The sequence below is a fragment of the Tachyglossus aculeatus genome, chromosome 14, assembly GCF_015852505.1.
Source record: "Tachyglossus aculeatus isolate mTacAcu1 chromosome 14, mTacAcu1.pri, whole genome shotgun sequence".
NCBI lineage: Eukaryota > Metazoa > Chordata > Mammalia > Monotremata > Tachyglossidae > Tachyglossus > Tachyglossus aculeatus.
This window is the reverse complement of record NC_052079.1, coordinates 24,305,996-24,333,467: the sequence shown is the minus strand read 5'-3', so window position 1 is coordinate 24,333,467 and position 27,472 is coordinate 24,305,996. Positions and strand designations below refer to the sequence as shown.

The 27,472-nt window shown below is 47.5% G+C and overlaps 1 protein-coding gene across 7 annotated transcripts in view; it reads left to right on the top strand.

The window, feature by feature from the left end:
- The first annotated feature begins 11,053 nt into the window (after positions 1–11,053).
- KCNC2 (potassium voltage-gated channel subfamily C member 2) overlaps positions 11,054–27,472 on the top strand; it is a 222,411-nt gene continuing 205,992 nt past the window's right edge. For 5 of the 7 annotated variants that reach the window (XM_038756968.1, XM_038756964.1, XM_038756969.1 and 2 more), the window contains exons 1-2: positions 11,616–11,671; positions 12,668–13,475. In XM_038756968.1, coding sequence (XP_038612896.1) covers positions 12,687–13,475 — 789 coding nt within the window. In that variant the 5' untranslated portion in view covers positions 11,616–11,671; positions 12,668–12,686. Of the gene's footprint in view, positions 11,094–11,163; positions 11,222–11,615; positions 11,672–12,667; positions 13,476–27,472 lie in introns of those variants that run through there. The other 2 variants (XM_038756966.1, XM_038756965.1) reach the window with 2 other exon arrangements.

Sequence of the window (27,472 nt, the reverse complement as noted above, 5' to 3'; positions counted from 1 at the left end):
TACTGCATCAGCCTTCTCTCTGATCTCCCATCCTCGTCTCTCTCCCCACTTCAATCCATACTTCATGCTGCTGCCCAGATTGTCTTTGTCCAGAAACGCTCTGGGCATGTTACTCCCCTCCTCAAAAATCTCCAGTGGCTACCAATCAATCTGTGCATCAGGCAGAAACTCCTCACCCTGGGCTTCAAGGCTGTCCATCACCTCGCCCCCTCCTACCTCACCTCCCTTCTCTCCTTCTACAGCCCACCCCGCACCCTCCGCTCCTCTGCCGCTAATCTCCTCACCGTGCCTAGTTCTCGCCTGTCCGCCGTCGACCCCTGGCCCACGTCACCCCCCTGGCCTGGAATGCCCTCCCTCCCAACATCCGCCAAGCTAGCTCTCTTCCTCCCTTCAAGGCCCTACTGAGAGCTCACCTCCTCCAGGAGGCCTTCCCAGACTGAGCCCCCTCCTTCCTCTCCCCCTCGTCCCCCCCCATATCCCTCCTGTCTTACCTCCTTCCCTTCCCCACAGTACCTGTATATATGTATGTATGTTTGTACATATTTATTACTCTATTTATTTTACTTGTACATATCTATTCTATTTATTTTATTTTGTTAATATGTTTTGTTTTGTTGTCTGTTTCCCCCTTCTAGACTGTGAGCCCACTGTTGGGTAGAGACTGTCTCTATATGTTGCCAACTTGTACTTCCCAAGCGCTTAGTACAGTGCTCTGCACACAGTAAGCACTCAATAAATATGATTGATTGATTATGTACATATCCACAAATTCTATATTATGAATTATTTATTTATGTTGATGTCTGTCTCCCCCTCTAGGCTGTAAACTCACTGTGGACAGGGAATGTGTCTGCCAACTCTGTTGTATTGTACTCTCCCAAGCTCTTCCTACAGAGCTCTGCACATAATAAGTGCTCAATAAAGACCATTGTTGATGATGACAAAGATGATGATGATGATGATGATGATGCTGAGGGGCTGAGGGCAGGGTGAATAAAAGGGTGCAAATCCAAGTGAAGGGCAATGGAGAAGGGATATTTAGTAGAGGAAATGAAGGCTTAGTTGGGGAAGGCTTAGGTGGGGAAAGTGATGGTTTGCAGGATATGTAGGAGGAAGGAGTTCCAGGCCAGAGTCCTTATTTATTACATTCTATTCTCTTATTTATTGCATTCAACTCTTATTTATTGCATTCTATTCTCTTGTCGAAGAGCAAGTCAGGATGGCAGAAAGTTTGCCCCAGAGGAGTAGATGGCCTGAAGACTAATTCATTAAGTCATGGGATGAAATTTTTGGTTTTCACATCTGCTTGCAATGAGGACTTTGCAATCAATTCAGTAATCAGGATATTTCTCCTCATCTCTATTCAGTATCACAGCTTTCTCAATTCAGTGCAGTAGTACTGCACTATATTGTTCATTTGTTCCTTTCATTCATTCATTCATTCAATTGTATTGAGCACTTACTGTATGCAGAGCACTGTACTAAGTGCTTGGAAAGTACAAAGCAGCAACATATAGAGACGGTTCCTAGCCAACAACGGGCTCACAGTCTTCAGTTTGTAGTTAGTTCTGTTCTTTCATCAGCTTTTGTATTTCATATCATTATGTCATTGCACCCATTTCTATGATGTTATGATAAAAATATAAGAATGAAGTGATTGCTACTGAACTTTCAATTATTTAGGGTCTGATAAGCTAAACATTTTGGACAGGGGATCAATAAATAACTTCCTTCTTGAGGAGAATGAGACTTTTCTCTTTGCCGAATGTTGTTTTATTATTGGTACTTGTGTGGAGTTTGACTGGAAGATTGAGGCTTGCAGAAAGTATATATTTTTAGAATCACCATTTTATTTAGGCCAACCAGTCAAAGCAAAACAGATGGCTGCACAAGTATCCATTAAATGCAAGACCATTGTTACAGCAAATACAGATATGATAGGCCGAATGGATTTTGACTTAGACTTCCAATACTGTGGCTTAAAAACATTTTTTTTTAGTTTTTAAGTGTGTCCTTAAATGTGTGGGAATTGCTGAAAAGAGAATCAGTGAGTCACTAAAATGCTTAATACAGTGCTCTGTTCACCAAAAGTGCATAATAAATACCATTGATTGAATAATTGATATATTGGGTCTCGTCTCCACCCAGAGAGTACTTTATTGGAGGTGAGGTGAAATGTGCCAAGCTGTGCTTATAAATGATGGATTTCAAGCCGAGGAAAGCATTTTGAAGGCTAAGAATTCAGTTCTAGACTGTAAATTCCTTGAAGGCAGGGAACGTGACTACCAACTCCATTGTGCTATACGCTCCAAGTCCTTACTACAGTGCTTTGCACACAGTAAGTGCTCAGTAAATGCCACTGATTGACTGATTCTGAGATTTGTCCATGGCATTACCAATCAATCAATCAATGGTACTTTACTGAGCACATACTCTGTGCAGAGCACCTGACTAAGAGGTTGAGAGAGTTCAGTAGAATTGGAAGACGTGATTCTTACCCTCTGGGAATTTAAAAATCTACTTTGGGAGACAGACATTAAAATAAATTACAGTAGAGGAAGAAACAAAGTACAAATATATATATATATATATATATATATATATATATATATATATATATATATACACAGACATATACATATATATGTGCTGTGGGGGTTGGGATGGGGTGAATATCAAAGTGCTTAGGGGCTATGGATTTAAGTGCATAGGCTACGCAGAAGGGAGGAGGAATAGGATGGGAAGATGAGAGGCTAGTCAAGAAGGCATCTGTGAATTCAGTAGGGCTTTGCAGATGTGGAGAGTTGGGGTTTGTCAGACATGAAGCAGAAGGGAGTTCCACCCAGGAGGGAGGGCAAGTGCAGCAGGTAGATAGCGAGAGAGAAGAGATGGAGGCATATTTAGTAAGTATGTTGGTGTTAGAGAAGTGAATTTTGTGGACTGTATTGTAGTGGGAGGAGAGGTAGAGTAGGAAGGAGGGAGAGAGGTGATGAGTGCCTTAAAGCTGATAACATAATAATAATAATGATGATGGCATTTATTGAGTGCTTACTATGGGAAAATCACTGTTCTAAGCACTGGGTAGGTTACAAGGTGATCAGGTTGTCCCACGGGGGGCTCACAGTCTTCATCCCCATTTTACAGATGAGGGAACTGAGGCCCATAGAAGTTAAGTGACTTGCCCAAAGTCACACAGCTGACAATTGGCGGAGCTGGAATTTGAACCCATGACCTCTGACTCCAAAGCCCGGGCTCTTTTCCACTGAGCCATGCTGCTTCTCTGCAGCTGGCTGGCTCTGCAGCTGATGGTTAGGAGTTTCTATTTGATACAGCAGTGGATGGGAAACCATTGGAGGCTTTACATAGAACAAAGTAGATGGTGGTGATAATAACAGGGCTGTGAAAGGGCTGTGAGAGGCAAGAGAGACAGGGCTGGGGGTCCAACGTGAGGTAACTCCTCCACACCCATGCCAAAGGGGAAGGGAAGCTGACCCCATCCCCTCCCTCTCCCTGCCAGTGGGGCGTCTAGGATGGCGCCAAAAGGAAGGGACACTGAGCCCTCTGGACCTGCCCCCTCACACTAGGGGCCTGTCACCCATCGTCCGGGGACAGGTTCATTCAGTAATCAGCGAGGCAAGAGAGAGAGAGGGGCCGGGGACAGAAAGCCTGAGTTTTATATAAAATTTATTCTGAGGCCAATTGAATTTATGTAATTGTTTAGGTACAATGGATTGAACTTCCCTTTCAGGAGGTATATAATCAATTAGCAATACTAGAACTTCTCTACATGGGAGGAACACAATCACATGTTAATCGTTAGTGGATGAGGCGGCTAGCTCTCATCCATGTGCACTTCCCTGTCGGGAAGAATCCACTTACTTTCCCACATTGGAATAATTCATTACATTACCCGTGCCTGTGGTGGGCGGCTAGCTCTCACCATGTGCTCTCCCTACATGGGAGGAATCCACTGATGACTCCCATCAGCAGAGGGATACCTGGATCCCACCTACGAGACATTCACCTGTCCCATGGCCCTTGCCTCAGTGTGTTGGTTCTGGTTGCAGAGTGGGCATCTGGCCTTCTGGGCAGAGAGAAACACGTGAGCTGCTGCTGCTGCAGTGGCTGCTCCTCCTGCTGCTGCATGTCTTGGTGTTCTGACCCCGAAGGTCAGAGGCAACAGGTATTTATCGCCTGTGCCCCTAGGCCATTCCAGCTTCTGGCCTCAGTCTATCCAATCCCTGCCCTCCCCCCTCCTCCATATCTAAATTGATTGGCACGGGGGCGAGGGACACCTTCTGTATTCCTGGCTTTGGCTGTCAATTTAGTAGCTTTGGTTGTGGGGGCGGTCTCCCACTCTCACTTCCGAGTTCCGCCTGCTGGCTCAGGTGGTCATGAGATAGCTTTTGACCTTGAAATGGCCGGTACCCCAGGGTCACCTTGGAACATACCACCCCTTGGCCCTCGCCATCCGTACCCACCTGACCCCACCCCTTCCTGCGTCCCCTCTGGGTCGCATAGTGGTGGGGTTTCACTGGAAGCCGTGCCTTCCGGCGCTGTCCCTCCCCTGACCGCGTGGGCCAATAACCTCCCTGGCTTCCCACAGGAACCAGAAAAGCAGATCCATGGGTTGGGGCAGAGGACGTGTCCTATCCCATGGCCAGGGGCAACAGAAGGCGGCACTCCGCCCTCAAGGCGTGCGAGTAGGAGGTATGACGGTATGGAAGGTGGTCGGTGGCCCATCATGGTTTTAAGGCACTGCACTGAGGTAAGGGGCCAGGGATGATTGAAGTGTCCGCTACCCACAGATAGAGCAGTGTAGCAGTGGGACAGATAATCACCCCCTCCCTTACTAGCACAACGGTCTTAAGATAGCGCACAGAGGGAAGAGCTGGGGGTGACTGTAGTGTTTGTCGCATCTGTGTGAAAAGGGCCGAGCAACAGCAACTTAGTAACCACCATCCTCCCACTAAGCCCACCGCCGGGAGCAAACGTTGCAGAAATCCATGGAATAGTGAGCTTCCCCCCGCAAGTCTAAAGAGTCCATAGAACCAGTCCAAAACTCCTCTTGTGGTGTGGACTCCTCGTTAGCTGCATGGTACATTGCCAGAGATCATCGTGTCTAATTGTCCAGAGTCACTGGAATGAGGGGGCGAGGAGCACCAGTCATGTTGAAACAGGTCGGCTGGTAGAAACAGGTTCCCTTCCCTGATGCTGTCACATCATGGGTAAGACTGAAGACAGGCTCCCTGGGAGGCAGTTCAGTGATGATTCCTTTGCTGGACCCTGTCTGGAAGTCAAGCAATCCTGACCATAGAACTGTGAGGCAGAGAAGTACCCAGGAGTATCATATAGCCAGATACGATTGATAAAGTTTGAAATAATAGATTTTTCCTAATAATACTAGACAATTATTCTTAACTCATTCTTAAAAAAACTACTAACAATTATAACAAATTTTCCAATTCTTCTGTTCCTTTCCAAATCCTTGGGATATGATGACTAAACGTTTCCAGTCCCCTAAAATGAAACTATTGCAAAGACAAAGTAGACATCCAGATCTGTAGATATGTATGATACCAAGTAGCATACAACTGCTTTTTGCCCATTAGCAAGGCTATAGCAGAGACAACACGCAGTACTTGCATCGTCAACCCTTAAAATTTTATATTAAAGACCATCTGAACCAATTTAACAAGCAAGATGAACAAATCCTTAAAATTTTATATTAAAGACCATCTGAACCAATTTAACAAGCAAGATGAACAAACCCCAGTTTGAATACATTCAATTTATAATATGCAGCAATTAAATTTGGACTTCGCATGTCCAAATAATATTTAACACGTTAAGTGACGAGCAGGTCAAGCAGTTTCATAGCGTGATGTGTCGTCATTCCCCCTCTCCCAGGTGTGGTGTCTGCAAAAGAGAAGGGTCTAGGTCTTGGAAGATCTCCAAGCCTCTACCAAAGTTAGTGGGCAGCCCTCATTGGTATTAGCTGCACAGGTTTGCCCAGTCAGATTCATTTATCATTTCAAATGTATCAAGATGACTTTTGTATTTGATTTGCTTTTACCTTTTCATTTTGCGAAACTTAAGGCAGTAGCATTTCAGATATGATTAAATCAGCACCCCTCCAGTTGTTCCTAGGCTGGGAGAACAATGGCAAGTTCACTCCCAATTCACTCCTAATTACCGCCAATGTAGTTTCTAGGGGGAGGTGCCTTAGATTGAGGAAGGCAACCATTCACTAAGAGGGAGGCAACCCCTTGCTGGAGGGAAGTGCCTTCCCTCAAAGGAATTCCCTTTTCATCTCCCATTCTGATAGCTCTCGCCCATCATCATCATCATCATCAATCGTATTTATTGAGCGCTTACTGTGTGCAGAGCACTGTACTAAGCGCTTGGGAAGTACAAGTTGGCAACATATAGAGACAGTCCCTACCCAACAGTGGGCTCACAGTCTAGAAGGGGGAGACAGAGAACAAAACCAAACATATTAACAAAATAAAACAAATAGAATAGATATGTACAAGCAAAATAAATAAATAAATAGAGTAATAAATATGTACAAACATATACAGGTGCTGTGGGGAAGGGAAGGAGGTAAGATGGGGGGATGGAGAGGGGGGACGAAGGGGAGAGGAAGGAGGGGGCTCAGTCTGGGAAGGCCTCCTGGAGGAGGTGAGCTCTCAGTAGGGCCTTGAAGGGAGGAAGAGAGCTAGCTTGGCGGATGGGCAGAGGGGGATGACGTGGGCCGGGGGTCGATGGCGGGACAGGTGAGAACGAGGCACGGTGAGGAGATTAGCGGCGGAGGAGCAGAGGGTGTGGGCTGGGCTGTAGAAGGAGAGAAGGGAGGTGAGGTAGGAGGGGGCGAGGTGATGGAGAGCCTTGAAGCCGAGGGTGAGGAGTTTCTGCCTGATGTGTAGTTTGACTGGCAGCCACTGAAGATTTTTGAGGAGGGGAGTAACGTGCCCAGAGCGTTTCTGCACAAAGATGATCCGGGCAGCCGCATGAAGTATAGACTGAAGTGGAGAGAGACAGGAGGATGGGAGATCAAAGAGGAGGCTGATGCAGTAATCCAGTCGGGATAGGATGAGAGACTGAACCAGCCAGGTAGTGGTTCGGATGGAGAGGAAATGGCAGATAATAATAATAATAATGATGGCATTTATTAAGCGCTTACTATGTGCAAAGAACTGAGCACTGGGGAGGTTACAAGGTGATTAGGTTGTCCCACGGGGGGCTCATGGTCTTCACCCCCATTTTACAGATGAGGTAACTGAGGCCCAGAGAAGTTAAGTGACTTGCCCAAGGTCACACAGCTGACAATTGGCAGAACTGGGATTTGAACCCATGACTTCTGACTCTTGGTGATGTTGCGGAGGTGAGACTGGCAGGTTTGGTGACAGATTGGATGTGAGGGGTGAATGAGAGAGCAGAGTCGAGGATGACACCAAGGTTGCAGGCTTGGGAGATGGGAAGGATGGTAGTGCTGTCTACATATGATGGGAAAGTCAGGGAGAGGGCAGGGTTTGGGAGGGAAGATAAGGAGTTCGGTCTTGGACATATTGAGTTTTAGATGGCAGGCAGACATCCAGATGGAGATGTCCTGAAGGCAGGAGGAGACCCGAGCCTGAAGGGAGGGAGAGAGAGCAGGGGCAGAGATGTAGATTTGGGTGTCATCAGTGTAGAGATGATAGTTGAAGCTGTGGGAGTGAATGAGTTCACCAAGGGAGTGAGTGTAGATAGAGAACAGAAGGGGACCAAGAACAGACCCTTGAGGAACCCCTATAGTAAGGGGATGGGACGGGGAGGAGGAGCCCACAATGGAGACTGAGAATGAACAGCCAGAGAGATAAGAGAAGAACCAGGAGAGGACAGAGTCTGTGAAACTAAGGTTGGATAGCGTGTTGAGGAGAAGGGGGTGGTCCACAGTGTCGAAGGCAGCTGAGAGGTCGAGGAGGATTAGGATAGAGTAGGAGCCATTGGATTTGGCAAGAAGTAGGTCATTGGTGACCTTTGAGAGGGCAGTTTCGGTGGATTAGCCTCCATACCCAAACTACCTTAACTTGATGAACAAATTGACAATCCCAACACCACCGTTTCTACTGAACTCGTCACTCGCTCCCCTATCCCTTCATCCCTCTCGTACAACTAACCCACAGTCCTGGATCACTTTTACGGTCTGTCTCCTTCATTCCTGTGCACGAGCCACAGAGTGTTCCTGGCATCAGACTGATTTCATCCACTTCAAGATTATTCTTGCAAACTTTAACTCTGCTCTTTCCTCTGCCCAGCAAAAGTATTTCTCCACCCATGCTCATTGCCCTCACCAGTTGTTTCAGAAAATTAATTCCCTCCTCAGCCCTCTGTCCCCCTGCCTCCCCCATCTCTTGCCCCTCACTCGCTGCCTATTTCATCAACCAAATTGACACTATCAGGCATGATCTTCCGAAAATTTCCCCGTCCCCTCTCTGCCTCCCACCCCCTAACTGTGGGAGTCCCTCAAGGGTCAGTTCTAGATCCTCTTCTATTCTCCATCTACACCCAGTCCCTTGGAGAACTCATTTCTACATCTCCTATCTCCCTCTCTCCAGTCTCACACTCCTCCTGGCTTCAAGACATCTCTAATTGGATGTCCTTCTTTCACCTCAAACTAAACATGTACAGAACAGAGCTCCTTCTCTTCCCACCCAAACCCTGTCCTCCCCCTAACTTTCCCTTCACTTGTAGACATCATCTCCATCCTTCCTATCTCACAAGCCTGTAACCTTGGCATTATCCTTGACTCCTCTCTCTCATTCAACCCATATTCAATTCATCACCAAATCCTGTCGGTTCCACCTTCACAACATTGCTAAAATCCTCCCTTTCCTCTCCAACCAAACTGTTACCACGTTAATACAATCGCTTTTTCTATCCCACCTTGATTGCTGCATCAGCTTCCTTGCTGACGTCCCAGCTTCCCATCTCTCCCCACTCCAGTCCATAATTCACTCTGTTGCTCAGATCATTTTTCTACAGAAATGTTCACAACATGTCACTCAGTAACCCCCAGTGGTTGCCCATCCACCTCCATATCAGACAAAAACTTTTCATCATTGTCTTTAAAGCACTCCATCACCTTGCCTCCTCCTACCTTACCTCACTTCCCTTTCTACAACCCTACCCACACACTTCGCTCCTCTAGGGCTAACCTCTGCCTCGAACTCGCCTGTCTCTCCGAAGACCCCCAGCTGACTCCCGCCTCTGGCCTGGAATGCCCTCCCTCCTCAAATCCAGCAGACAATTACTCTTCCCTCCTTCAGAGCCTTGTTGAGGGCACATCTCCACCAAAAGGCCTTCCCAAACTAAGCCCCACTTTTTCTCATCTCCCACTCCCTTCTGCTTCGCCTTGAGCCCTTTGCTCTTCCCCCTCCCAGCACTTATGTACACCATATCTGTAATTTTATTTATTTGTACTGATGTCTATCTTCTCCCCTCTAGACTGTATGCTTGTTGTAGGCAGGGAATGTCACTGTTTATTGTGCTGTACTTTCCCAACAGTAAGGGTTCAATAAATACGATTGAATGAATTGAATGAATGAATGAAACAGTGCTTTATTGCTAAGTGCCTAGAACAGTGCTCTGCACCTAGTAAGGGCTCAGTGAATGGTATTCATTGATATGTCATGTCCACACCCCTAAAGTAAAGTAATTCCTTTGGAATTTGGATCTGAAAGTTCTCATCAATTGGCTGTTAGATTAAATTATCAGTATGTTGTATGTCCACCGATTATTCCCACGTGTTGAAACTTTGCCCTACAATTCCCCTACATTCCTGTTTCTTGCCTTTACGAGTGAGTGCCTCCCAATCTCACAGAGAATCCGTTGACCCCAAGACAGTCCCCTTCATGACTGAGAAAAATGTCTTTCCCCCTTTCCTAGATTCCCTGCTCAACAGGATGAACCCTAAAGGGAATTCCCAATATATTTTATGTAGCCTGGAAGGAAGAAATGTGGAATTGGGGAAACCCGGGGTCTAGGTCTTTGTTGGCTGCATTCATCACTGATTGTAAATCATAATAATAATGATGGCATTTATTAAGCGCTTACTATGTGCAAAGCACTGTTCTAAGCGCTGGGGAGAATACAAGGTGATCAGGTTGTCCCACGGGGGGCTCACAGTCTCAATCCCCAATTCATCACTGATTGTAAATCATAATAATAATGATGGCATTTATTAAGCGCTTACTATGTGCAAATCACTGTTCTAAGCGCTGGGGAGAATACAAGGTGATCAGGTTGTCCCACGGGGGGCTCACGGTCTCAATCCCCATTTTACAGATGAGGTAACTGAGGCCCAGAGAAGCGAAGTGACTTGCCCAAAGTCACACAGCTGACAAGTGGCGGAGCCGGGATTTGAACCCATGACCTCTGACTCCGAAGCCCGTGCTCTTTCCACTGAGCCACGCTGTAAAACACTCACCTTAGCCTCTTCCTTTCTACGACAAACCGTTCTCTTTGCGTTTGTATGCCGTCACACAGATTCTGGAAATTTGCATCTACGTGGGGAGTTGGGAGGGGGCTGGCGGGGAGACCGGGACGGACTCTCCGGGCGAGTTGTATTCTGCCTTATTGAACGCTTCCAAAGGCCGAGTTGAGTGGTCGGCACATAGTAGGCGCTCAATAAATACCACTGATTGAGTGATTGAGTTATCGGACACTAGGGAGTACGGAGACAGCCCAGCGGCCGAATAGCTCGCGATCCGTCCCGGGGGAGCCCGATTCCGGCGAGCCCGGGGGCGGGGGCGGGTCAGACGGGGGCTCCTCTTCAGATCACCGCGCTCCCTCCCTATCTGGAGGGCTCGGCGCCCTGGGAGGGGCGGGGGGCCCACTGAGGCCCAGCCCAGCCCCCTCTCCTCCCCCATCCCCTCTCCGGCCCCAGCCTGCCGGCCGTGGGGGGCCCGGGCCCGGTCCCCTCGGGTCCCTGCGAAGCCACGGGCGCGGCGGGGGGGTCGGGGAAGGGGCTCGGGGCGGGGCCTCCTGGATTGAGCGCCGGGGTTCGGGGGCGGGGCGGAGGAGCCCCGGAACACGGACAAATCCAACAGGTAGTTTGGCACTGGGAGGAGGAGGAGGAGGGTAAGGAAAAAGAGGAGGGAGCAGGAGGAGGAGAGGAGGGAGGGCCGGCAGGGGCCAGGCCGCCCGGGCAGTCCCCTGGTCTCCGTGTCTCGCTAAGGTACCGGGCGGAGGAGGGGAGCGCGGGCCACCCTGGGGCGAACCGGGCGGCTGGCGACCCAGACCGTGGTGGTGGTGCGGGGGGGGGGGGGGGGGGGGCGAGGCCGGGCTACCTGCCGACAGCCCAGCCTCGGACAGGGCGGGCGCCCGCCCGTTGAGCAACGGCTGAGGTTTGCTGCCCTCCTAGAAAGCGGATTCCTCCGCTCCGCTCAGGCTTCCCCGGGGCACGGGCTCCACTCAGCTCCGCGCCCGGCCCCGGGACAGAAGTGGTGAAGGACGGGGTTAGCGGCGGGGGGTGGGGCGGGCAACAGGCTGTAGGGCCGGCCTCATTGCCTTTTACCTCTCTGCCTTGGGCAGAGGGTCCCGGAGACCGGAGGAGGAGGAGGCTGAACGCGGCAGGGTGCGCCGGCGGGGAGGCAATGCGGGAGCGGGAGCCCGGCGGCCAGGCGCGGTATGTAGGCTGTGCAGGGGGCGCACGGCGGTCGGGCGCGGTGCGTAGGCTGTGCAGGCTGCGCACGGCGGTCAGGCGGTGGGTCGGGTGTACAGGATGCACTCGGCGGTCAGGCACGCTGTGTCGGGTGTGTCGGCGGCCAGGCGGGGTGTGCAGGGTGCGCACAGCGGTCAGGCAGGTTGTGCACGGCGGTCGGGCGCAGTGTGCAGGGTGCGGTGCGCCAGCGGGCAGGCACGGTGTGGAGGGGGTGCGCGGCGGTCGGGCGCCGTGTGTAGTGTGTGCGAGGTGCGCACAGCGGCCAGGCGGGTTGCGCGCGGCGGTGGGGAGAGGTGTGTAAAGGAGTGCAGGGTGCGCCGGCGGGCAGGCACACTGTTCAGGGGGTGCGCGGCGGGTCCGGTGTGTAAGGGTGTGCAGGGTGCGCCGGCGGGCCGGCGGGCGGGCCGGCAGGGTGTGCCCGGCCGGCAGGTTTGGTGGGCGGGGTGCGCCCGGTAGGCGGGCAGGGTGTGCGGGGCGCTCAGGGCGGTGAGGCAGGATGGATGGGTGGCTCGGGGTGCGCAGGGCCGGCGGGGGCTCGGCGGGGGCTCGGCGGGGGCTGCGGGGCCGGTAAGGGCCCCGCAGGTTGCATTGGGGGAGGGTCGGGCCGAACCCGGGGCACCGACCGGCCAAGTCAGAGGCGGACGAGGAGGAGCCGGGCGGCGGCGGCGGCGGCGTAGTCGGAGAGCCCGCGGGTGGTAGAGGGGTCGAGGTCAGGGGAAGGGCGAGGGGCGGCCGAGGCCGACTTGGAGGGAGATGGGAGCCGGCCGCCTGACTTGGCTTTTCGGGGGAGGGAGGGAGGGAGGGCGGGGGCCGGGCCGCCCTCCCACCGTGGGCCCCGCCGGGCCCCGGGAGCGCCCCGGCCGGGGCGGGGGTGGGGGGAGGCCTCGCTCTGGCCGCCCGGAGGTCACCCGCCTTGTGCCTTGTGTTCGTCTTCCCCCTCCCCTCCCCCGCCCCGTCTAGTCATGTCTGAACCCCGGCGATGGGCAAGATCGAGGACAACGAGAGGGTAATCCTCAACGTGGGAGGCACCCGGCACGAAACCTACCGCAGCACGCTCAGGACCCTGCCGGGCACCAGGCTAGCGCTGCTCGTCGCGGACCCGCGGGGCGGCGGCCTGCCCGGAGGAGAGGGCCCGCCGTCGCCCCCGGCCCGGCCGCCGGCCCCGGCTCCGGCCCCGGCCCCGGCCCCGGCCCCGGCCCCGCCGCGCCCCGCCGGCCGCTCGGAGATCGGGGGCGGCCCCGGCAGCCCTGGGCGCGGCGGCGGCGGCGGCGGCGGCGGCGGCGGCGGCGGCGGCGGCGGCGGGCGCGAGTTCTTCTTCGACCGGCACCCGGGGGTCTTCGCCTACGTGCTCAACTACTACCGCACCGGCAAGCTGCACTGCCCGGCCGACGTGTGCGGCCCGCTGTTCGAGGAGGAGCTGGCCTTCTGGGGCCTCGACGAGACCGACGTGGAGCCCTGCTGCTGGATGACCTACCGCCAGCACCGCGACGCCGAGGAGGCGCTCGACATCTTCGAGGCCCCGGACCTCATCGGCGGCGGCGGCGGCGGCGGCGGCGGGGGCGGCGGGGCCGGAGCGGCGGAGCGGGCCGGGGCCGCGGACCGGGCCGGCCACCAAGGAGGGGAGCCCGGCCGCCCCCAGGAGCCCGGCCACGACCCACTGGCCATCCGGGCCGGGCCGGGGACCGACGGCGGGGCCGGCCGCTGGACCAAGCTGCGGCCGCAAGTCTGGGCGCTCTTCGAGGACCCCTACTCGTCCAGGACCGCCAGGGTAAGGCCGGACACTCTTCTCGCTCCAGTCTCTCTCTCTCCCTCTCCCTCCCTCCCTAATTTCCCTTCCTCCTCCCCTAGAAAGAGCCCCCGAGGAGGCTCCTCGGGACAAGCTCATTGGGCGGCCCCGTCCCCAGCCTTCTTCCTGCCCGCAGAGTTCAGCTCACCAGTGACCAAATGCTCAGGAGAAGTGCGCGAACTGCTTGCTCAACCTACCTTGATCCCCTCACCGAGGAAAGATCCACAGGGTACCTCCCTTCCCGCCTTGCGGACCCATGACACTCGGCCTCCTTGTTAATCTTCACGTCCCTTTCCCCCTCCGCCCACCTTTTCCCCTCCGTGCATCCGTTCCCTTTCTTGCCCGACCGGCCTCCCGTTGAGCTGGGGGGAGACCTGAGGCCCATAAGGGCCTGGCCTTCCACCCGGAGTCCATTCCGGGTGATGAAGGATGGGAGACTGCGTTGGGGAAATCCTTCTAAGTGATGTGCCCGTCTGGTCAGCCCAACCCCGGTGTTCCCTGATTTGGATGTGGGATGGTTCTGGTTGAGCTTCCATTTTCCTAGGAAACTGAGTTTTCAACACTATGGGGAAGGGTTCTCTCCGCTATATCGGTCTTGAGAGGGTTCCAGAATTAGCTTCCTTATCCCTATTTACCCTGATGGACTAAATCAGCCGGCTTTAACCCAAATATCTATTTAACCCTTGATTTAGAGTGTGACCAAAACAGAGTAATTTTGAATTTCTGATTTTATTAGAAGCAGCATGGCTTAGTGGCAAGAGCATGTGCTTGGTAGTCAGGGACCTGGGTTCTAATCCTGGCTCTGCTGTGTGACCTTGGGCAAGTCACTTCACTTCTCTGGGCCTCAGTTACCTCATCTGTAAAACGGGGTTATGGACCCAGAGCCCCAACGGTGCTTGGCACCTAGTAAGCACTTAACAGATGCCATTATTATCATTATTTATTATTATTGGTATTAGTGATGATCCTGTTTTCTAACAGGCTAGGGCTTTGATTAAGTTTCTGAAAGGGCTGAATAGAAACAAATAGGATTCCCCAGTGTTTAGAGAAAAAAAACCCAACAGTAAGAAACTCTCCCCTCCCCTCACCCCCTAAAAAAAAAAAATGACACAGTGAGTTTTAATTATGCACATGGAAAAAAAGTCGTACATTTTGCACTGCTGGTGTCTGGGATTGTTCTGACATAGTAAAGGCACACACTTCTTAGTCAAGAAGAGTGAGGAAGTCTCCCAGCTTCACTTTCTTTCAGTCTTCTTGATGGCTTCTGCCTGTCAGCATCCTGTAGGGTATGAAAGGAAGTGTGCAACACGTCTAAGCAACTAGCTGTAAATAAGGATAAATTCAAGTGGACTCAGGAGTTCCTTCTTGTGAAGTTATATTGTCTGCTGACAAATATGAGGGAGGTAGTCTTTACATTTTTTGGTAAACTGGAGGAGAGACTCTGAGACTTTGCTCTCTCCATAAAATTGTCATTCTTTTAAAAAAGCACATATATGTATATGTACACATATATATGTGTGTGTGTGAGTACGTGTAAATGAGTATTTGTGTATCATATCTACATATACCTATATATGTGTGATTTTAGGAGAGCCATATCTACTTTTGTTTAATGATGCTAGGGTTTTGACGTTAGAACTTACTTAAGATGAACCTTCTCAAAACTCTCAAACTCACAAAGTTATATATCCTAGTTTCAGGTAAACCCAAAGAACATGATGACTGCATCTCTTCGTTTGGCAGGTGAAGTCACTAATGATTTCTCTTCAGTGTTAATCGTGTATTGTTGTTTGCAAATATGATAGGCTACGTAAATGGCAAAATGTTTATTTGTTTACCATCAAACACCTGTGATTAGGAGGCATAGTTTTGTTCTAGCTATTTTATACATGAGGAAAGATACAAGTAAGTGGGATGACCTGTCCAAGGTCAGGCAGAGTTCACATGACACCTAACAGTTGCTCAATTTTCAGTCTGACACTGGAGACCCCTGTTTTCTCCCCAGCTGGGTCAATGAAATGAGATATTCACTGAAATTCTGATTTGTACAAATAATCTACTTCTTCTTTGGTTTGTATGGCCATACATAGGAGTAGGCTGTTTAACCAGTATTCTCCATTCTGTAGAAATTCCGATATCTACAAATAATCCAAATAATCTGGAGAGCTACGCAGAGATGGACAGTTTGACCAGTATTCGCCATAACATAATGGTAAAACTTACATTGCGGCATTATTTAAGGTTTGAAAATATTCTATGTGAATTCCTCCATTTTTATCAGCCAGTCAGTCTTTAACATGCTGTGTCCTCCCAAGACCTGTCTTCTTGGAAGACCATATTTTAAAATTGCAGGGGTTTTAGTGCCAAAAAATTTGTTCTGCACCTAAATGTTGGTGAATGTAAAATGGGTAAGTAATTCCATGTTGATTTTGGACTTTGTGCTATTCTCAATTCAGTCAGTGTCCTAGACAGATAGAGGCCTGCCTACATAGGATATAATGCTTTTTGAAGAGTACTATTTGTATTGAAAAGCCTATGTGTGGTCTAATTTGTATGAGGCAATCCTAATGCTGAACCAGTCTAACATTAGAAGGGACTGCACCATGCAGAAACCATGAACGCTAGGGAGCGGTCCAATTTGCGGTACATCTCTGAGCACCCTACACTCGATGGCATCTTCCTCAGGATTCCTGATTATTACTCCTTTGTGTGATCGACCAAGTACACTTCCAGCTTCCTGCCCCCATCCCCCATCCCCCGAGACACACACACACACACTCTCTCTCTCTCTCTCTCTCTCTGTCTCTCTCCCTCCCTCTCTCTCTCTCTCTCTCTCTCTCTCCCCCTCTTCCTCTCTTCCTCTCCCTCCCCTCCTCCCCCGCCAAATTCTTTTACTCTGACTTTGCTGCCACTCTAGGTGGTTTCAGAGATGCCCTCCAAATCCGGAAAGGCTAATGGCAATGGAACACTGAGCCTCCAGCACCCAGTGTCAGTGGGACCCGCTGGATGGATTCCAGGTCCAAATGAATTTTGTGTAGGTATGATCAGATGCCAAAGTTATTCTATGTGTGGATGACCTCAATTTATATTTTTTTCACTCTGCTCAATTGTGACCAAAAAGTCTAGTAATAGTAATAATAATGATGGTATTTGTTAAGCGCTTACTATGTGCCAAGCACTGTCCTAAGCACTGCGGTAGATACAAGGTAATCAGGTTGTCTCACATGGGGCTCACAGTCTTAATCCCCATTTTACAGATGAGGTAACTGAGGCAAAGAGAAATAAAGTGATTTGCCCAAAGTCACACAGCTAAGTAGCTAGTAGTGAGTTTCTCATTAGCATCATTTAGACACACATATATAGTCCATGAAGTTTCATAAACCTCTGGTTAAGTCTGTCTTGTGTCTTTTTGTACCCTGGATAGATGGGGATGGTGAGGGGCAAAGAGGAAATCATAATTTTCTAAACTTTACAATGAGATTAATAATGCAGTTACTGAGCTATTTGACATGGTGAAACCATCACTTTTTTTGATAAAAGCGTATTTTATTGTTATTTTTCTTTTTGTTATATGTATTCTATTTTGTTATATTTTTGTTATTTTTGTTATTTTTAACAACTCTATTTTAAATGCATCTGTTTCACTAATTTAACTGAATTTAAGAATTTTAAGCCAATAGCATATTTACTTTTACCAATATTCCCTCTTTTAGTCACTGATTCTTCCCTGATGGGAAGAAGGAATCAATCTCATAATAATTGTTTTCATTTTTTTATTGTGTGATCTAAACTCATTGATTCTGAAAAACAGTGAGAGGAACTGAGTCATTAAGGGAAGCAGCCTGGCCTAATGGAAAGATCATGGCCAGGAAGTCAGAGGACCTGGGTTCTAATTTCAGCTTTGTCACTTTTTTAAATGTTTTTTGTTAAGTACTTAGTATGTGCCGGGCACTGTACTAAGCACTGGATAGATACAAGTTAATCAAGTTGGACACAGTCTATGTTCCACATGGGGCTCACATTCTTAATCCCCATTTTACAGATGAGGTAACCAAGGCACAGAGAAGTTAAGTGACTTGCCCAAGGTCACAGCAGACAGGTGGCAGAGCCTGGATTAGAATCCAGGTCCTTCTGACTCCCAGGTCCATGCTCTATCCGACCATGCTGCTTCTCCCTTGGGGAAGTCACTTAATTTCTCTGTGCCTCAATTTCCTCATCTGCAAAATGGGCATTAAATCCTACTTCTAATTCTACTTCTGTGAACCCCAAGGGCACAGGGACTGTTTCTTGCATCTACCCCAGCGCTTAGTACAGTGCTTGGCATACAATAAGTACTTAACAAATGCTGGAATTATTATTAATCATTTTTGGTGACATGTTTCCTTTTCATTTGCTTAGGGTGGTATGATTCTGACTTTTTGTAGTATGTTTTTCCTATGGGAGTGTAGTATTTTAGTGGTCACAGAACTAATTTAATTCTTTGTAATAAGCCTATTCACATTTCATATATATGATTTCTGAATTTTAAACTTTATCTAAAATAGAAATTCATGGGATGCAAATAGAAGTTGTCATGGTTACCTGTTGTGGTGGGGGGGAAAGGAAAAATTATTTTAGTGGTATCATTTATTGATATCGCACAAGTAGTACCAGTGGACAGAAAGATTCCAGTTCTTCAACTGCCATTAAGAACATGTTTTGTGTTTTCCAATTCTGTTCAGATGCTTTATTTACATTTTGGAAGTCAGTGCAAGTTACTGTTCTTTGGACAAATTTCCAGAATTATTTGAGCCGTTTAAAAGCAAATTAATATGGAATGAAGATTGAATCTGCATCACCAAGCAAATCAGGGAATTATTCAGTGGATTTGTTCCATGTAGACAACTCTAATGAATAATTCAGACCCAAAGTGGATTTTGGGGTGGCCTGGTCAACCAGATAATTGCATGCCTCCAATTTGCTTGGCTATGCAAAAACGTTTTTTAATAGTCATGTTTACCCTGTCCCTGTAGTAGTGAGATATTATTGGTTCATTAAGAAAAGCTATTCCCTCGGGCTGATATTTGAGGACCTTCTATCACCTTGTCATGTGACCATACTACATTTCTGAGATTTCTAAACTTTTCAGATGCTCATTATTTTGTGTTCAAGATTAACAGTGTTTTTGAAAGTTCAATGACACAGAGTTGTTGAAATACCAGGATGTATGTCCTATCAAATTTCATAGGTATTAAATTTACATATTTTGGCTTCAAATGATTTATTATTCTGTTAGTTTTATAACCAGCTCTGAATTACTATGTGTAAGAAAGAATGTTGTGTAACTGTGATGAACTGTGAAAAAGATCATACCAGTCATTAGCAAACAGATGTACCTTACCACATTAACAATTTATCTGAAAATGAAAATAAATGCTTCTTAGCACATATGAGTAGGAACTATAAAAGAAAATAGATTGAGAGCTTTTGAATGAGTCATTTTTGTCTTTATCATTGTTCTGTATTTCAAGTACTAGTTTCCAAAACCTGTCTGTCCGTATTATAACAGCTCCTATTACAGACAATTTAAAAACTATTCGTATTGATTGAACTGCCAGTGAGAACTGTGACAGCTTAATAAAATGGATTTATGGAAGGAAAATAATTATTCTTACGATCAAACCCGTACAAAGGGGGAAATAGGAAGGATGCATTTCTCCAAGAAAAAGCTTCTTTGTACGATTGACCCATGAAATCCTGGAAACTATTTTAGATAACCACTGTTGGGTAGGGACTGTCTCTATATGTTGCCAACTTGTACTTCCCAAGCGCTTAGTACAGTGCTCTGCACACAGTAAGCGCTCAATAAATGCGATTGATGATGATGATAATGATAACCTCAAATGTCTTCTTTTTTTTATTTGTTTCTCTCTCTCTCTCTCTCTGTATTTGTTCAGTGGTACTTGTAAAGGCACTCACTCGGTGCCAGACAGTGTACTTGTGGATACATTTTGGTTTATTCACTTGCATTTTTCAGATTTTCAAAGAGCTTAATGCCCTGAGTATTAAAATATGAATTTGTACCCTGAGTCCTGGCCTAGTATGTTAACCAGAATGTATGTCCTGTCAAACTTCATAGAGGTTTGGTTTTTGGAGACTTTGGTTCTGGAAATTCCTAGACTACTGACTACTTATGGTTCAACCACTGGTCATGATCTTTTAGCTGAAGTATGTAGACAATAGAGTATTAATGGGCTGAGCAGAAGAAGGTCAGGTAATGGGTGAACGAATAATGTATTTTCATCTCAGTCTTTCACCTCAATTCCAAAATGACAACTCAATCAATCAATCAGTCGTATTTATTGAGCGCTTACTGTGTGCAGAGCACTGTACTAAGTGCTTGGGAAGTACAAGTTTGCAACGTATAGAGACAGTCCCTACCCAACAGTGGGCTCACAGTCTAGAAGGGGGAGACAGAGAACAAAACCAAACATATTAACAAAATAAAATAAATAGAATAGATATGTACAAGCAAAATAAATAAATAAACAGAGTAATAAATATGTACAAACATATGCATATATACAGGTGCTGTAGGGAAGGGAAGGAGGTAAGACGGGGGATGGAGAGGGGGGCGAGGGGGAGAGGAAGGAGGGGGCTCAGTCTGGGAAGGCCTCCTGGAGGAGGTGAGCTCTCAGTAGGGCCTTGAAGGGAGGAAGAGAGCTAGCTTGGCTGATGTTGGGAGGGAGGGCATTCCAGGCCAGGGGGATGACGTGGACCGGGGGTCGATGGTGGGACAGGCGAGAATGAGGCATGGTAAGGAGATTAGCAGCAGAGGAGCGGAGGGTGCGGGCTGAAGACATGATCCTGTGTGAGTTTTCCTAAAAATGAAAATCAACCTTTCAGGTATTCAGTGCATATAATTTAGTACTCAAACTGCTTTAAACAGAGCAATGGAAGTTTCAGATTTTATGTGTTGTGTACTTCTGAGTCATATATTTAGCTATTATGACAATATTTGAAATAGTCTCCAGATGTAATTGTAAGTGGTATTAAAGAAGCTATGACATTTCTCTCAAATATCCCCATAAGGAAAGTGTCAGGTTGGATTTGGTGAGAAAATAATCTAATAAAAGATCACATACAGAGATTAAAATCAATCAATTAATGGTATGAGTATGCACCATGTGAAGAGACTGCATTAAGCACTTGCAAGAGTGAAATACAACAGAATTGGTAGATATATTTCCTGGATCTGTATCCTTTTAAGCACTTGATAATCATCCCTCCCTCTGCCCTATGGCACTTACGTACTTATCTGTAACTTATTTATATTAATGTCTGTCTTTCTCTCTAGATGGTAAGCTTGTTGTGGGCAGGGAATGTGTCTACAAACCCTGTTGTACTGTCTCCCCCAAACACTTAGTACAGTTGTCTGCACCCAATGAGTGCTCAATAAATACCATTGATTGAGTCCCTGCACACAAGAAGCTTAGAGTCTAGAGGGGGGCAGGCATTAAATCAAATTAAATCAAAAGTACATACAAAAGTACTGTGGTTCTGAAATTGGGGTGATTATCATTTGCTTAAAGGATACAGACTCATATTTACAAGTGACGGAAGGGGGAAGAGTAGGGGAAATGAGGACATTGTTTGGGAATTCCTCTTGGAGGAGATGTGTGATTTTAGTAAGACTTTGAGGGTGGGAAAGTGGTGTTCTGTCATATATAAAGGGGGAGGGAATTCCAGGCCAGCAGGGCAGGCGTAGGTGGTGAGAGAGACAAGCTTGAGGTACAGTGTGTAGGTTGGTGTTTAGAGGACCGAAGTGTGCAGGCTGACTTGTAGTAGGAAATCTATTACAACTGCCATTTCTATGCAGATGATTCCTAAATCTACACCTCTTTGTACTGATCCCTTTCCTTCTATGCAGTCTCACATTTCCTCCTGACTTCAGGACATCTCTACTTGGATGTCCTGCTGACACCTCAAACTTAACTTACAAAAACAGAACTCATATCCCCACCCAAACCCTGACTTCCCCCTGACTTTTCCGTAACTGTAAACAACATCACCATCCTTCCTATCTCACAAGCTTTGGCGTTATCCTCGATTCATCTCTCTCATTCAACCCATATAGCCAATCTGTCACTAAATTCTGTCAGTTCAACCTTCATGACATCGCTAAAATCTGCCCTTTGCTTTCCATCCAAACTGCTACCACATTATGCCAAAGCACTTATTTTATCCTGCTTTGATTACTGTATCAGCCTCCTTGCAGACCTCCCTGCTCTCCCACTCCAGTTCATACTTCACTCTGCTGCCTGATCATTTTTGTACAGAAATGTTCTGTCCATGTTTCCCCACTCCTCAAGAACCTCCAGCCATTGCTCATCCACCTCTGCATCAAGTAGAAACTCCTTACATTTGATTTGAAAGCAATCACCTTGCCCTCTCCTTGCTTTTCTACTACAACTCAGTTGCTTTTCTACTCATTGCTTCTCTACTACAACTCAGCCCGCACACTTAAAGCCTTGATCTTATCTGTTTTGCTGCCGCCTCTCACCCATGTCCTGCTTCTGGTCTGGAACACCATCCCTCTTTGTAGCCAACACGTGATCACTCTGTCCACCTTCAAAGCCTTATTGGAAGTACATCTCCAAGAGGCCATCCCTTACTAAGCCCTCGTTTTCTCTTCTCCCACTCCCTTCTGCATTGCCTGCACACTTGGATTTGCACCCTTTATTCACCCCTCCATCAGCCCCTCAGCAGATATGTACATAAGAATGTATATTATGTGTATTAATATTTTTCTCTCCCTCTAATAATAATAATATCAATCTCTCTTCTAAGTGCTGGGGTGGATACAAGTAAATTGGGTAGGACACAGTCCCTGTCCCACATGGGGCTCACAGTCTCAATCCCCATTTGATGAGGTAACTGAGGCCCAGGGAAGGGAAGTGAATCGCCCAAGGTCACACAGCAGACAAGTGGCGGAGCCGGGAGTAGAACTCATGTCCTGACTCCCAGGCCCGTGCTCTATCCACCTTACTATGCTGCTTCACCATGTTGCTTCTCTAGACTAAGCTCCTTGTGGGCAGGGGACGTATCTACCAACTCTGGTATATTGTACTTTCTCAAGCACTTAGTAGAGTGTGCTGCACACAGTAAGTGCTAAATGAATATGAGTGAAATCAGCGATGAAATATAAGAAGGGGAGAGCGCATTCATTCTTTCGCTCATATTTATTGAATTTATACTGTGTTTTGAGCACTGTACTAAGTGCTTGGGAGAGTACAATATAATAATAAACAGACAGATTCCCTGCCCACAACGAGCTTGAGGGCTGTAAACCTGATGGTAAGAAGTTTCTGCGTAATGCAGAGATGGATGGACATTCATTCAAGGTTCATGAGGAGTGGGGAGAAAAGGACTGAATGCTTTTTTAAGAAAAATGATGCAGACAAACAGAACAAAGTAAGAATTGGAGTGAGGAAAGACAGGAGGCAGGGAGGTCAGTGAGGAGGCTGATGCAGTAGGCAAGGTGGGAAAGGATAAGTGCTTGGATCATCTTGGTAATGGTTTCAATTAGCAGGACGTGGGTATTTTTCTCTGCTATCTTTGCATCTTTTCTCTCTTTTTCTCTTTCTCTTGACTAGAGGTATTGCTGCCCTTTGTGACTTAGAGGTAGAGAGAGGAATTGCTGCCTTTTGTGACTTAGGCTGATCAGTTTTGAATTGTACTTCCTTTAACTCATTCTACATACTTAATATTTTGGCCAGAATTTGAGCTTTTTGGGGATAGGCTAAGAGGGAAACATAGGAGACAAGGAGGTGTAAAATAGCAGATTATTGCAATGTTTTTAAAACTACAAGGACCAACTACAGGGGCTTGATCAGATCCGTGGACAATTGTTCCTTTAAATAAAAGGTCAAAGGGATAAAAATCCCGTTTTACATTTTGAATATATATTGGGGTATCTCTTGACTAAAAGACAAAATAAGAACTAGATTTCCGCCTTTATAACTTCTATCTTTTGCTCTACAGCTATTGAGGAACTGCTGCTCGGGTTACCATGGAAACTAGTTAGCTCATGGCTTCCTGTTTCCATTGAAAACAGCCTTCTTCTCTCAGCAGTGTATTGATTTCGGGAAATCATCTTGCTGAGGCTGTCACATGAACCCTATGAAGGTGATCATCTTTGTCATTTAAGAATCGTGGAATCTGGCACAGGTAGAGCTACCCTACCAAAGGGTTACTCATCCAGCTGTCTGAGGGTGTCCTGCAAAGACAACAGACTCTTTTCTCATATTTTGGTTAATACAGAATATGAAAATATCCCTCATTTGGTATTTAGGAAAATGGCCATCATGCTTTAAGTATTTACAAAATATTGTCAAAGTTTCATTCTGTTAAATAACTAAGATATCAGCTAGCAAAATAACTTCTTGTTGGTGAGCAGATTTCACTAATTGTTTTAGTTTATGTGTACTTTTTGAATATTCTATTTAGCATAGTTGTTTATTCAGAGAGAAATGTGTACATGCATTTGTAAATATGTAAGTACATTTCATATCGAATAATAATAATGATGGTATTTGTTATGTGCTTACTGTGTGCAAAGCACTATTCTAAGCACTGGGGAGGTTACAGGGTGATCAGGTTGTCCCACGGGGGGTTTACAGTTTTAATCCCCATTTTATAGATGAGGTAACTGAGGCCCAGAGAAGTGAAGTCACTTGCCCAAAGTCACACAGCTGACAATTGGCGGAGCAAGGATTTGAACCCATGACCTCTGACTCCAAAGCCCGTGCTCTTTCCACTGAGCCACGCTACTTCATTGTATGTGTTTATGACTATCCCCAAACTTGCTTAGACAGCTTTCTGAGAGGGGAAAAAGTAAAATGAACATATGTGGTAAATGCAGTATATATATTATATGAGGCCAGACCTCTAAGGGAGGTCTGTTTTAAGTCATTTTGGGGTGAACATTTACAGAGTTCACTCGTTGCGTCTACATGCAATATTTTTTTGTTTTATAGATCTATTTTGTAGTATGGGTCTATTTAATCCCACATGCTTGCTCGGGTCCACAGTAGGTGGGTGCATTTTGCTTTACGAATTTTTCAAGATGATGTCATCAAAGGCTACTGCGGATTGTCACATAGTCACCCGATCTTCTGAGCAGGGGGTGGTGCTGAGGACGAGAGAGGCAAGACTTGCCATGAAGTTCGAGAGGAAAGAACTCAGGCAGGACTTTCCTGGCTGGGGAATGGGGGCTGGGGGGTGGGAGCCAGAGAGCTGCAGCTGCCACCACTGTCTCACTTAAAAGCTGCAGGAAGGGAGGAAGCCGGGGCACATGTTGCCAATGCTGCCACCACCACCACCTCTGCTGCACCTATGTCAAGCTTTATAGCCACACTGAACAGACAGGAGGCAGAGTGAAATCCAGAGCAGCTCATGAGGTGTGGGGAGCTGCCATTCCAGTGGTGGCAACTGCAGCTCTCCATGTCTGGCTAGGAGAGTCCTGCCTCCCGTCCGTTCCCCCCCCCACCCCGCCGCACCAGAGAGACCTCTCCACCCTCCCTCAGTGGATCTCCCGAGGAGCTGGAGCAGAGCCACCTTTGGTTTTTTGTTCATCTCCTGCCACTGCAACGTGTGTGTTTTGTGGGCCCCAGGTCAGTGTCATGTGAATGGAAGATGGGAGGTGGCACCATGTTGGGTTGTAGTTGAGCCCATTTGCCTTGGGACTGGTCAAACTCATAAGGTCCCCAGACAAATTCAGTAGTAAACCAAACATCTCTTAGGCAAATTGCATCCCTGTCGCGGACTCCTCTGCACCTACAGTTAGTGCTGTTGTTTTTATGTTCTCAATCATTCTGGTACAGAAGTTCTAGACCAGCCTATATCCAGGAAAACTTATACCCAATCAAAAGTTTGTGTTGGCAACATAGAACTTAACACAGTCCCCAATTTCAACTACCTTGTTAGTTCAAAATATGGAAAGATAAAGGGATAGAAAACAGAATAAAAAAACCAGCTTGGCCTTCACAAGACCTTGAGACAACCTGTGGGTCATCAAGCTCTTAACCAAATTTAAGGTCTTCAAAACCTCATTGGTGATCAGCTTTCTATATATCTGTTAGACACGTAGGAGACAAATTCAGCTTCTAGGTCGGTTTCTTCAATACTAGATACAAACCATAATTACCATGGCCTAGTGGAAAGCAGAGTGGCCTAGCAGAAAGAGCCTGGGAGTCAGAGTCTAAACCCAGTTCTGTCATTTGTCTTCTGTGTGACCTTGATCAAGTCACTTAACTTCTCTGTGCCTCAGGTACCTTATTGGTAAATTGGAAATTAAGACTGTGAGCCCCATGTGGGATGTGGGCTGTGCCCAACCTGATTGTCCTCTATCTACCCCAGTGCTTAGCCCCATACTTGAAAACTAAGGGCAGTTACATGATTTAAGGGAAAGAATGAGGCAGGAGATATTTGTTGTTCTTTATATTTTCAAGAAATGGGTGCAGCTCTCAGTGGTATGCAGGGCTGGATCAGCTTCCAGTGGCGTGCAGAGTTTTAGTCACCTCAGGGCTGCACGTGTTAGGGACCTTGCCTGCTGCCCCTTCTCTCATGTGCGCATACGCACCAGCCATGCCTCTGTCATGCCTCTCCCTCCCATGCCCTCTGAGTTGGCGTAATATGCCAAAAGGTTTGTATTTTAATTTGTTATATTTAGGCTGCTAGGCAAGAGGGAGGGTAAATGGTGGGGGGCAGACAGTGAATGGAAGGAGTCTTGGGAGCAGCCGCAGGTGGCAGGGAGGGCAGAGAGTTGTGAGAGGCCCAGGTAACCAGTGTCCGGCTCAGCTCCATCCCTGGGAGCAGAGCATAGGGCAGGGGGCGGGAGGCATAGGACATGGATCTCAGTGGGAGCCACCTCCTTATCACGGGTGCACTTTGGGTAACATGGGAACCCACGTCAACTGTCCTGCCCACCCGAGTCCTGGGCTCCAGTGGTGCTGTGAGTAGGAGGTGGTGGCTGGTGGTACTCATTACTGTGAGTCTGAAGTGGCCCACTTCCACAGATTGAGTCTAGGACCAGGAGAATAAATAGGCAGGCGGTGAGCGTAACATGGTGTTAACCACCAATTTATGGCTCCCGGAGCCAAAATTGGAAGTATTGAGCTGTGCAGAAGAGGAAAAAGGAACGCTTAGGTACTGCCCCTTCTGGGGCCAAGCAGTAATTCTTAAAATAATACTGGCATTCCTGTGTTAAGTGCTGGGGTAGATACAAGATAATCAGATTGGACTGTACAAAGCTGTGATAATCAGGGGCCACATGAGGCTCACAGTCTAAGGGGAGGGGAGAACAGGTATTAAATCTCCATTTTGCAGATAAGGAAACAGAGGTCCAGAGAAGTCAAGTGACTTGCTTTGGGTCACATGGCAGTCAGGTGTTTAGAACCCAGGTCCCCCAACTCCCAGGCCCGTGCTCTTTCCACTAGGTGATGCTTCTTCTCAGACTTCTTCTTGTGGGTTTTTTCTGGAGACAGGGTGATGGATGCTTACCTGGGCGGAGGAGCAGAGGCTGAATCCTGGAAGCTGGCTGGGTCATTTTGTGTGGGTGGGAATGCCTTCACCACTCTCCATCTCTCCAAGCGGGCCCATGACCAGAGTCCGATTAATTTGGGATAAATATATTGTCAGTAGCAAAATAGGGTGTATGTGAATCAATAAAGATAAACATATGACTGTATTCACATGCATACTATTTTGTTACTGAGAATCAACATCAGATCACTGCTTACTGTATAATCGTTTCTGTGAAAATTTGCTCTTCAGTACAAATACAGTTTCCTTCTAGCCCAATATTAATTAACCAGCATGATTAATTAATCATCAAGCAAACTGAAACAAATGAGCAATAATTCTGGTCTAATGGTTACCTAATTACAACAGATGAAACTTCCACAACAAGTGATCAGGGATCTAAGTTCAAGATCATT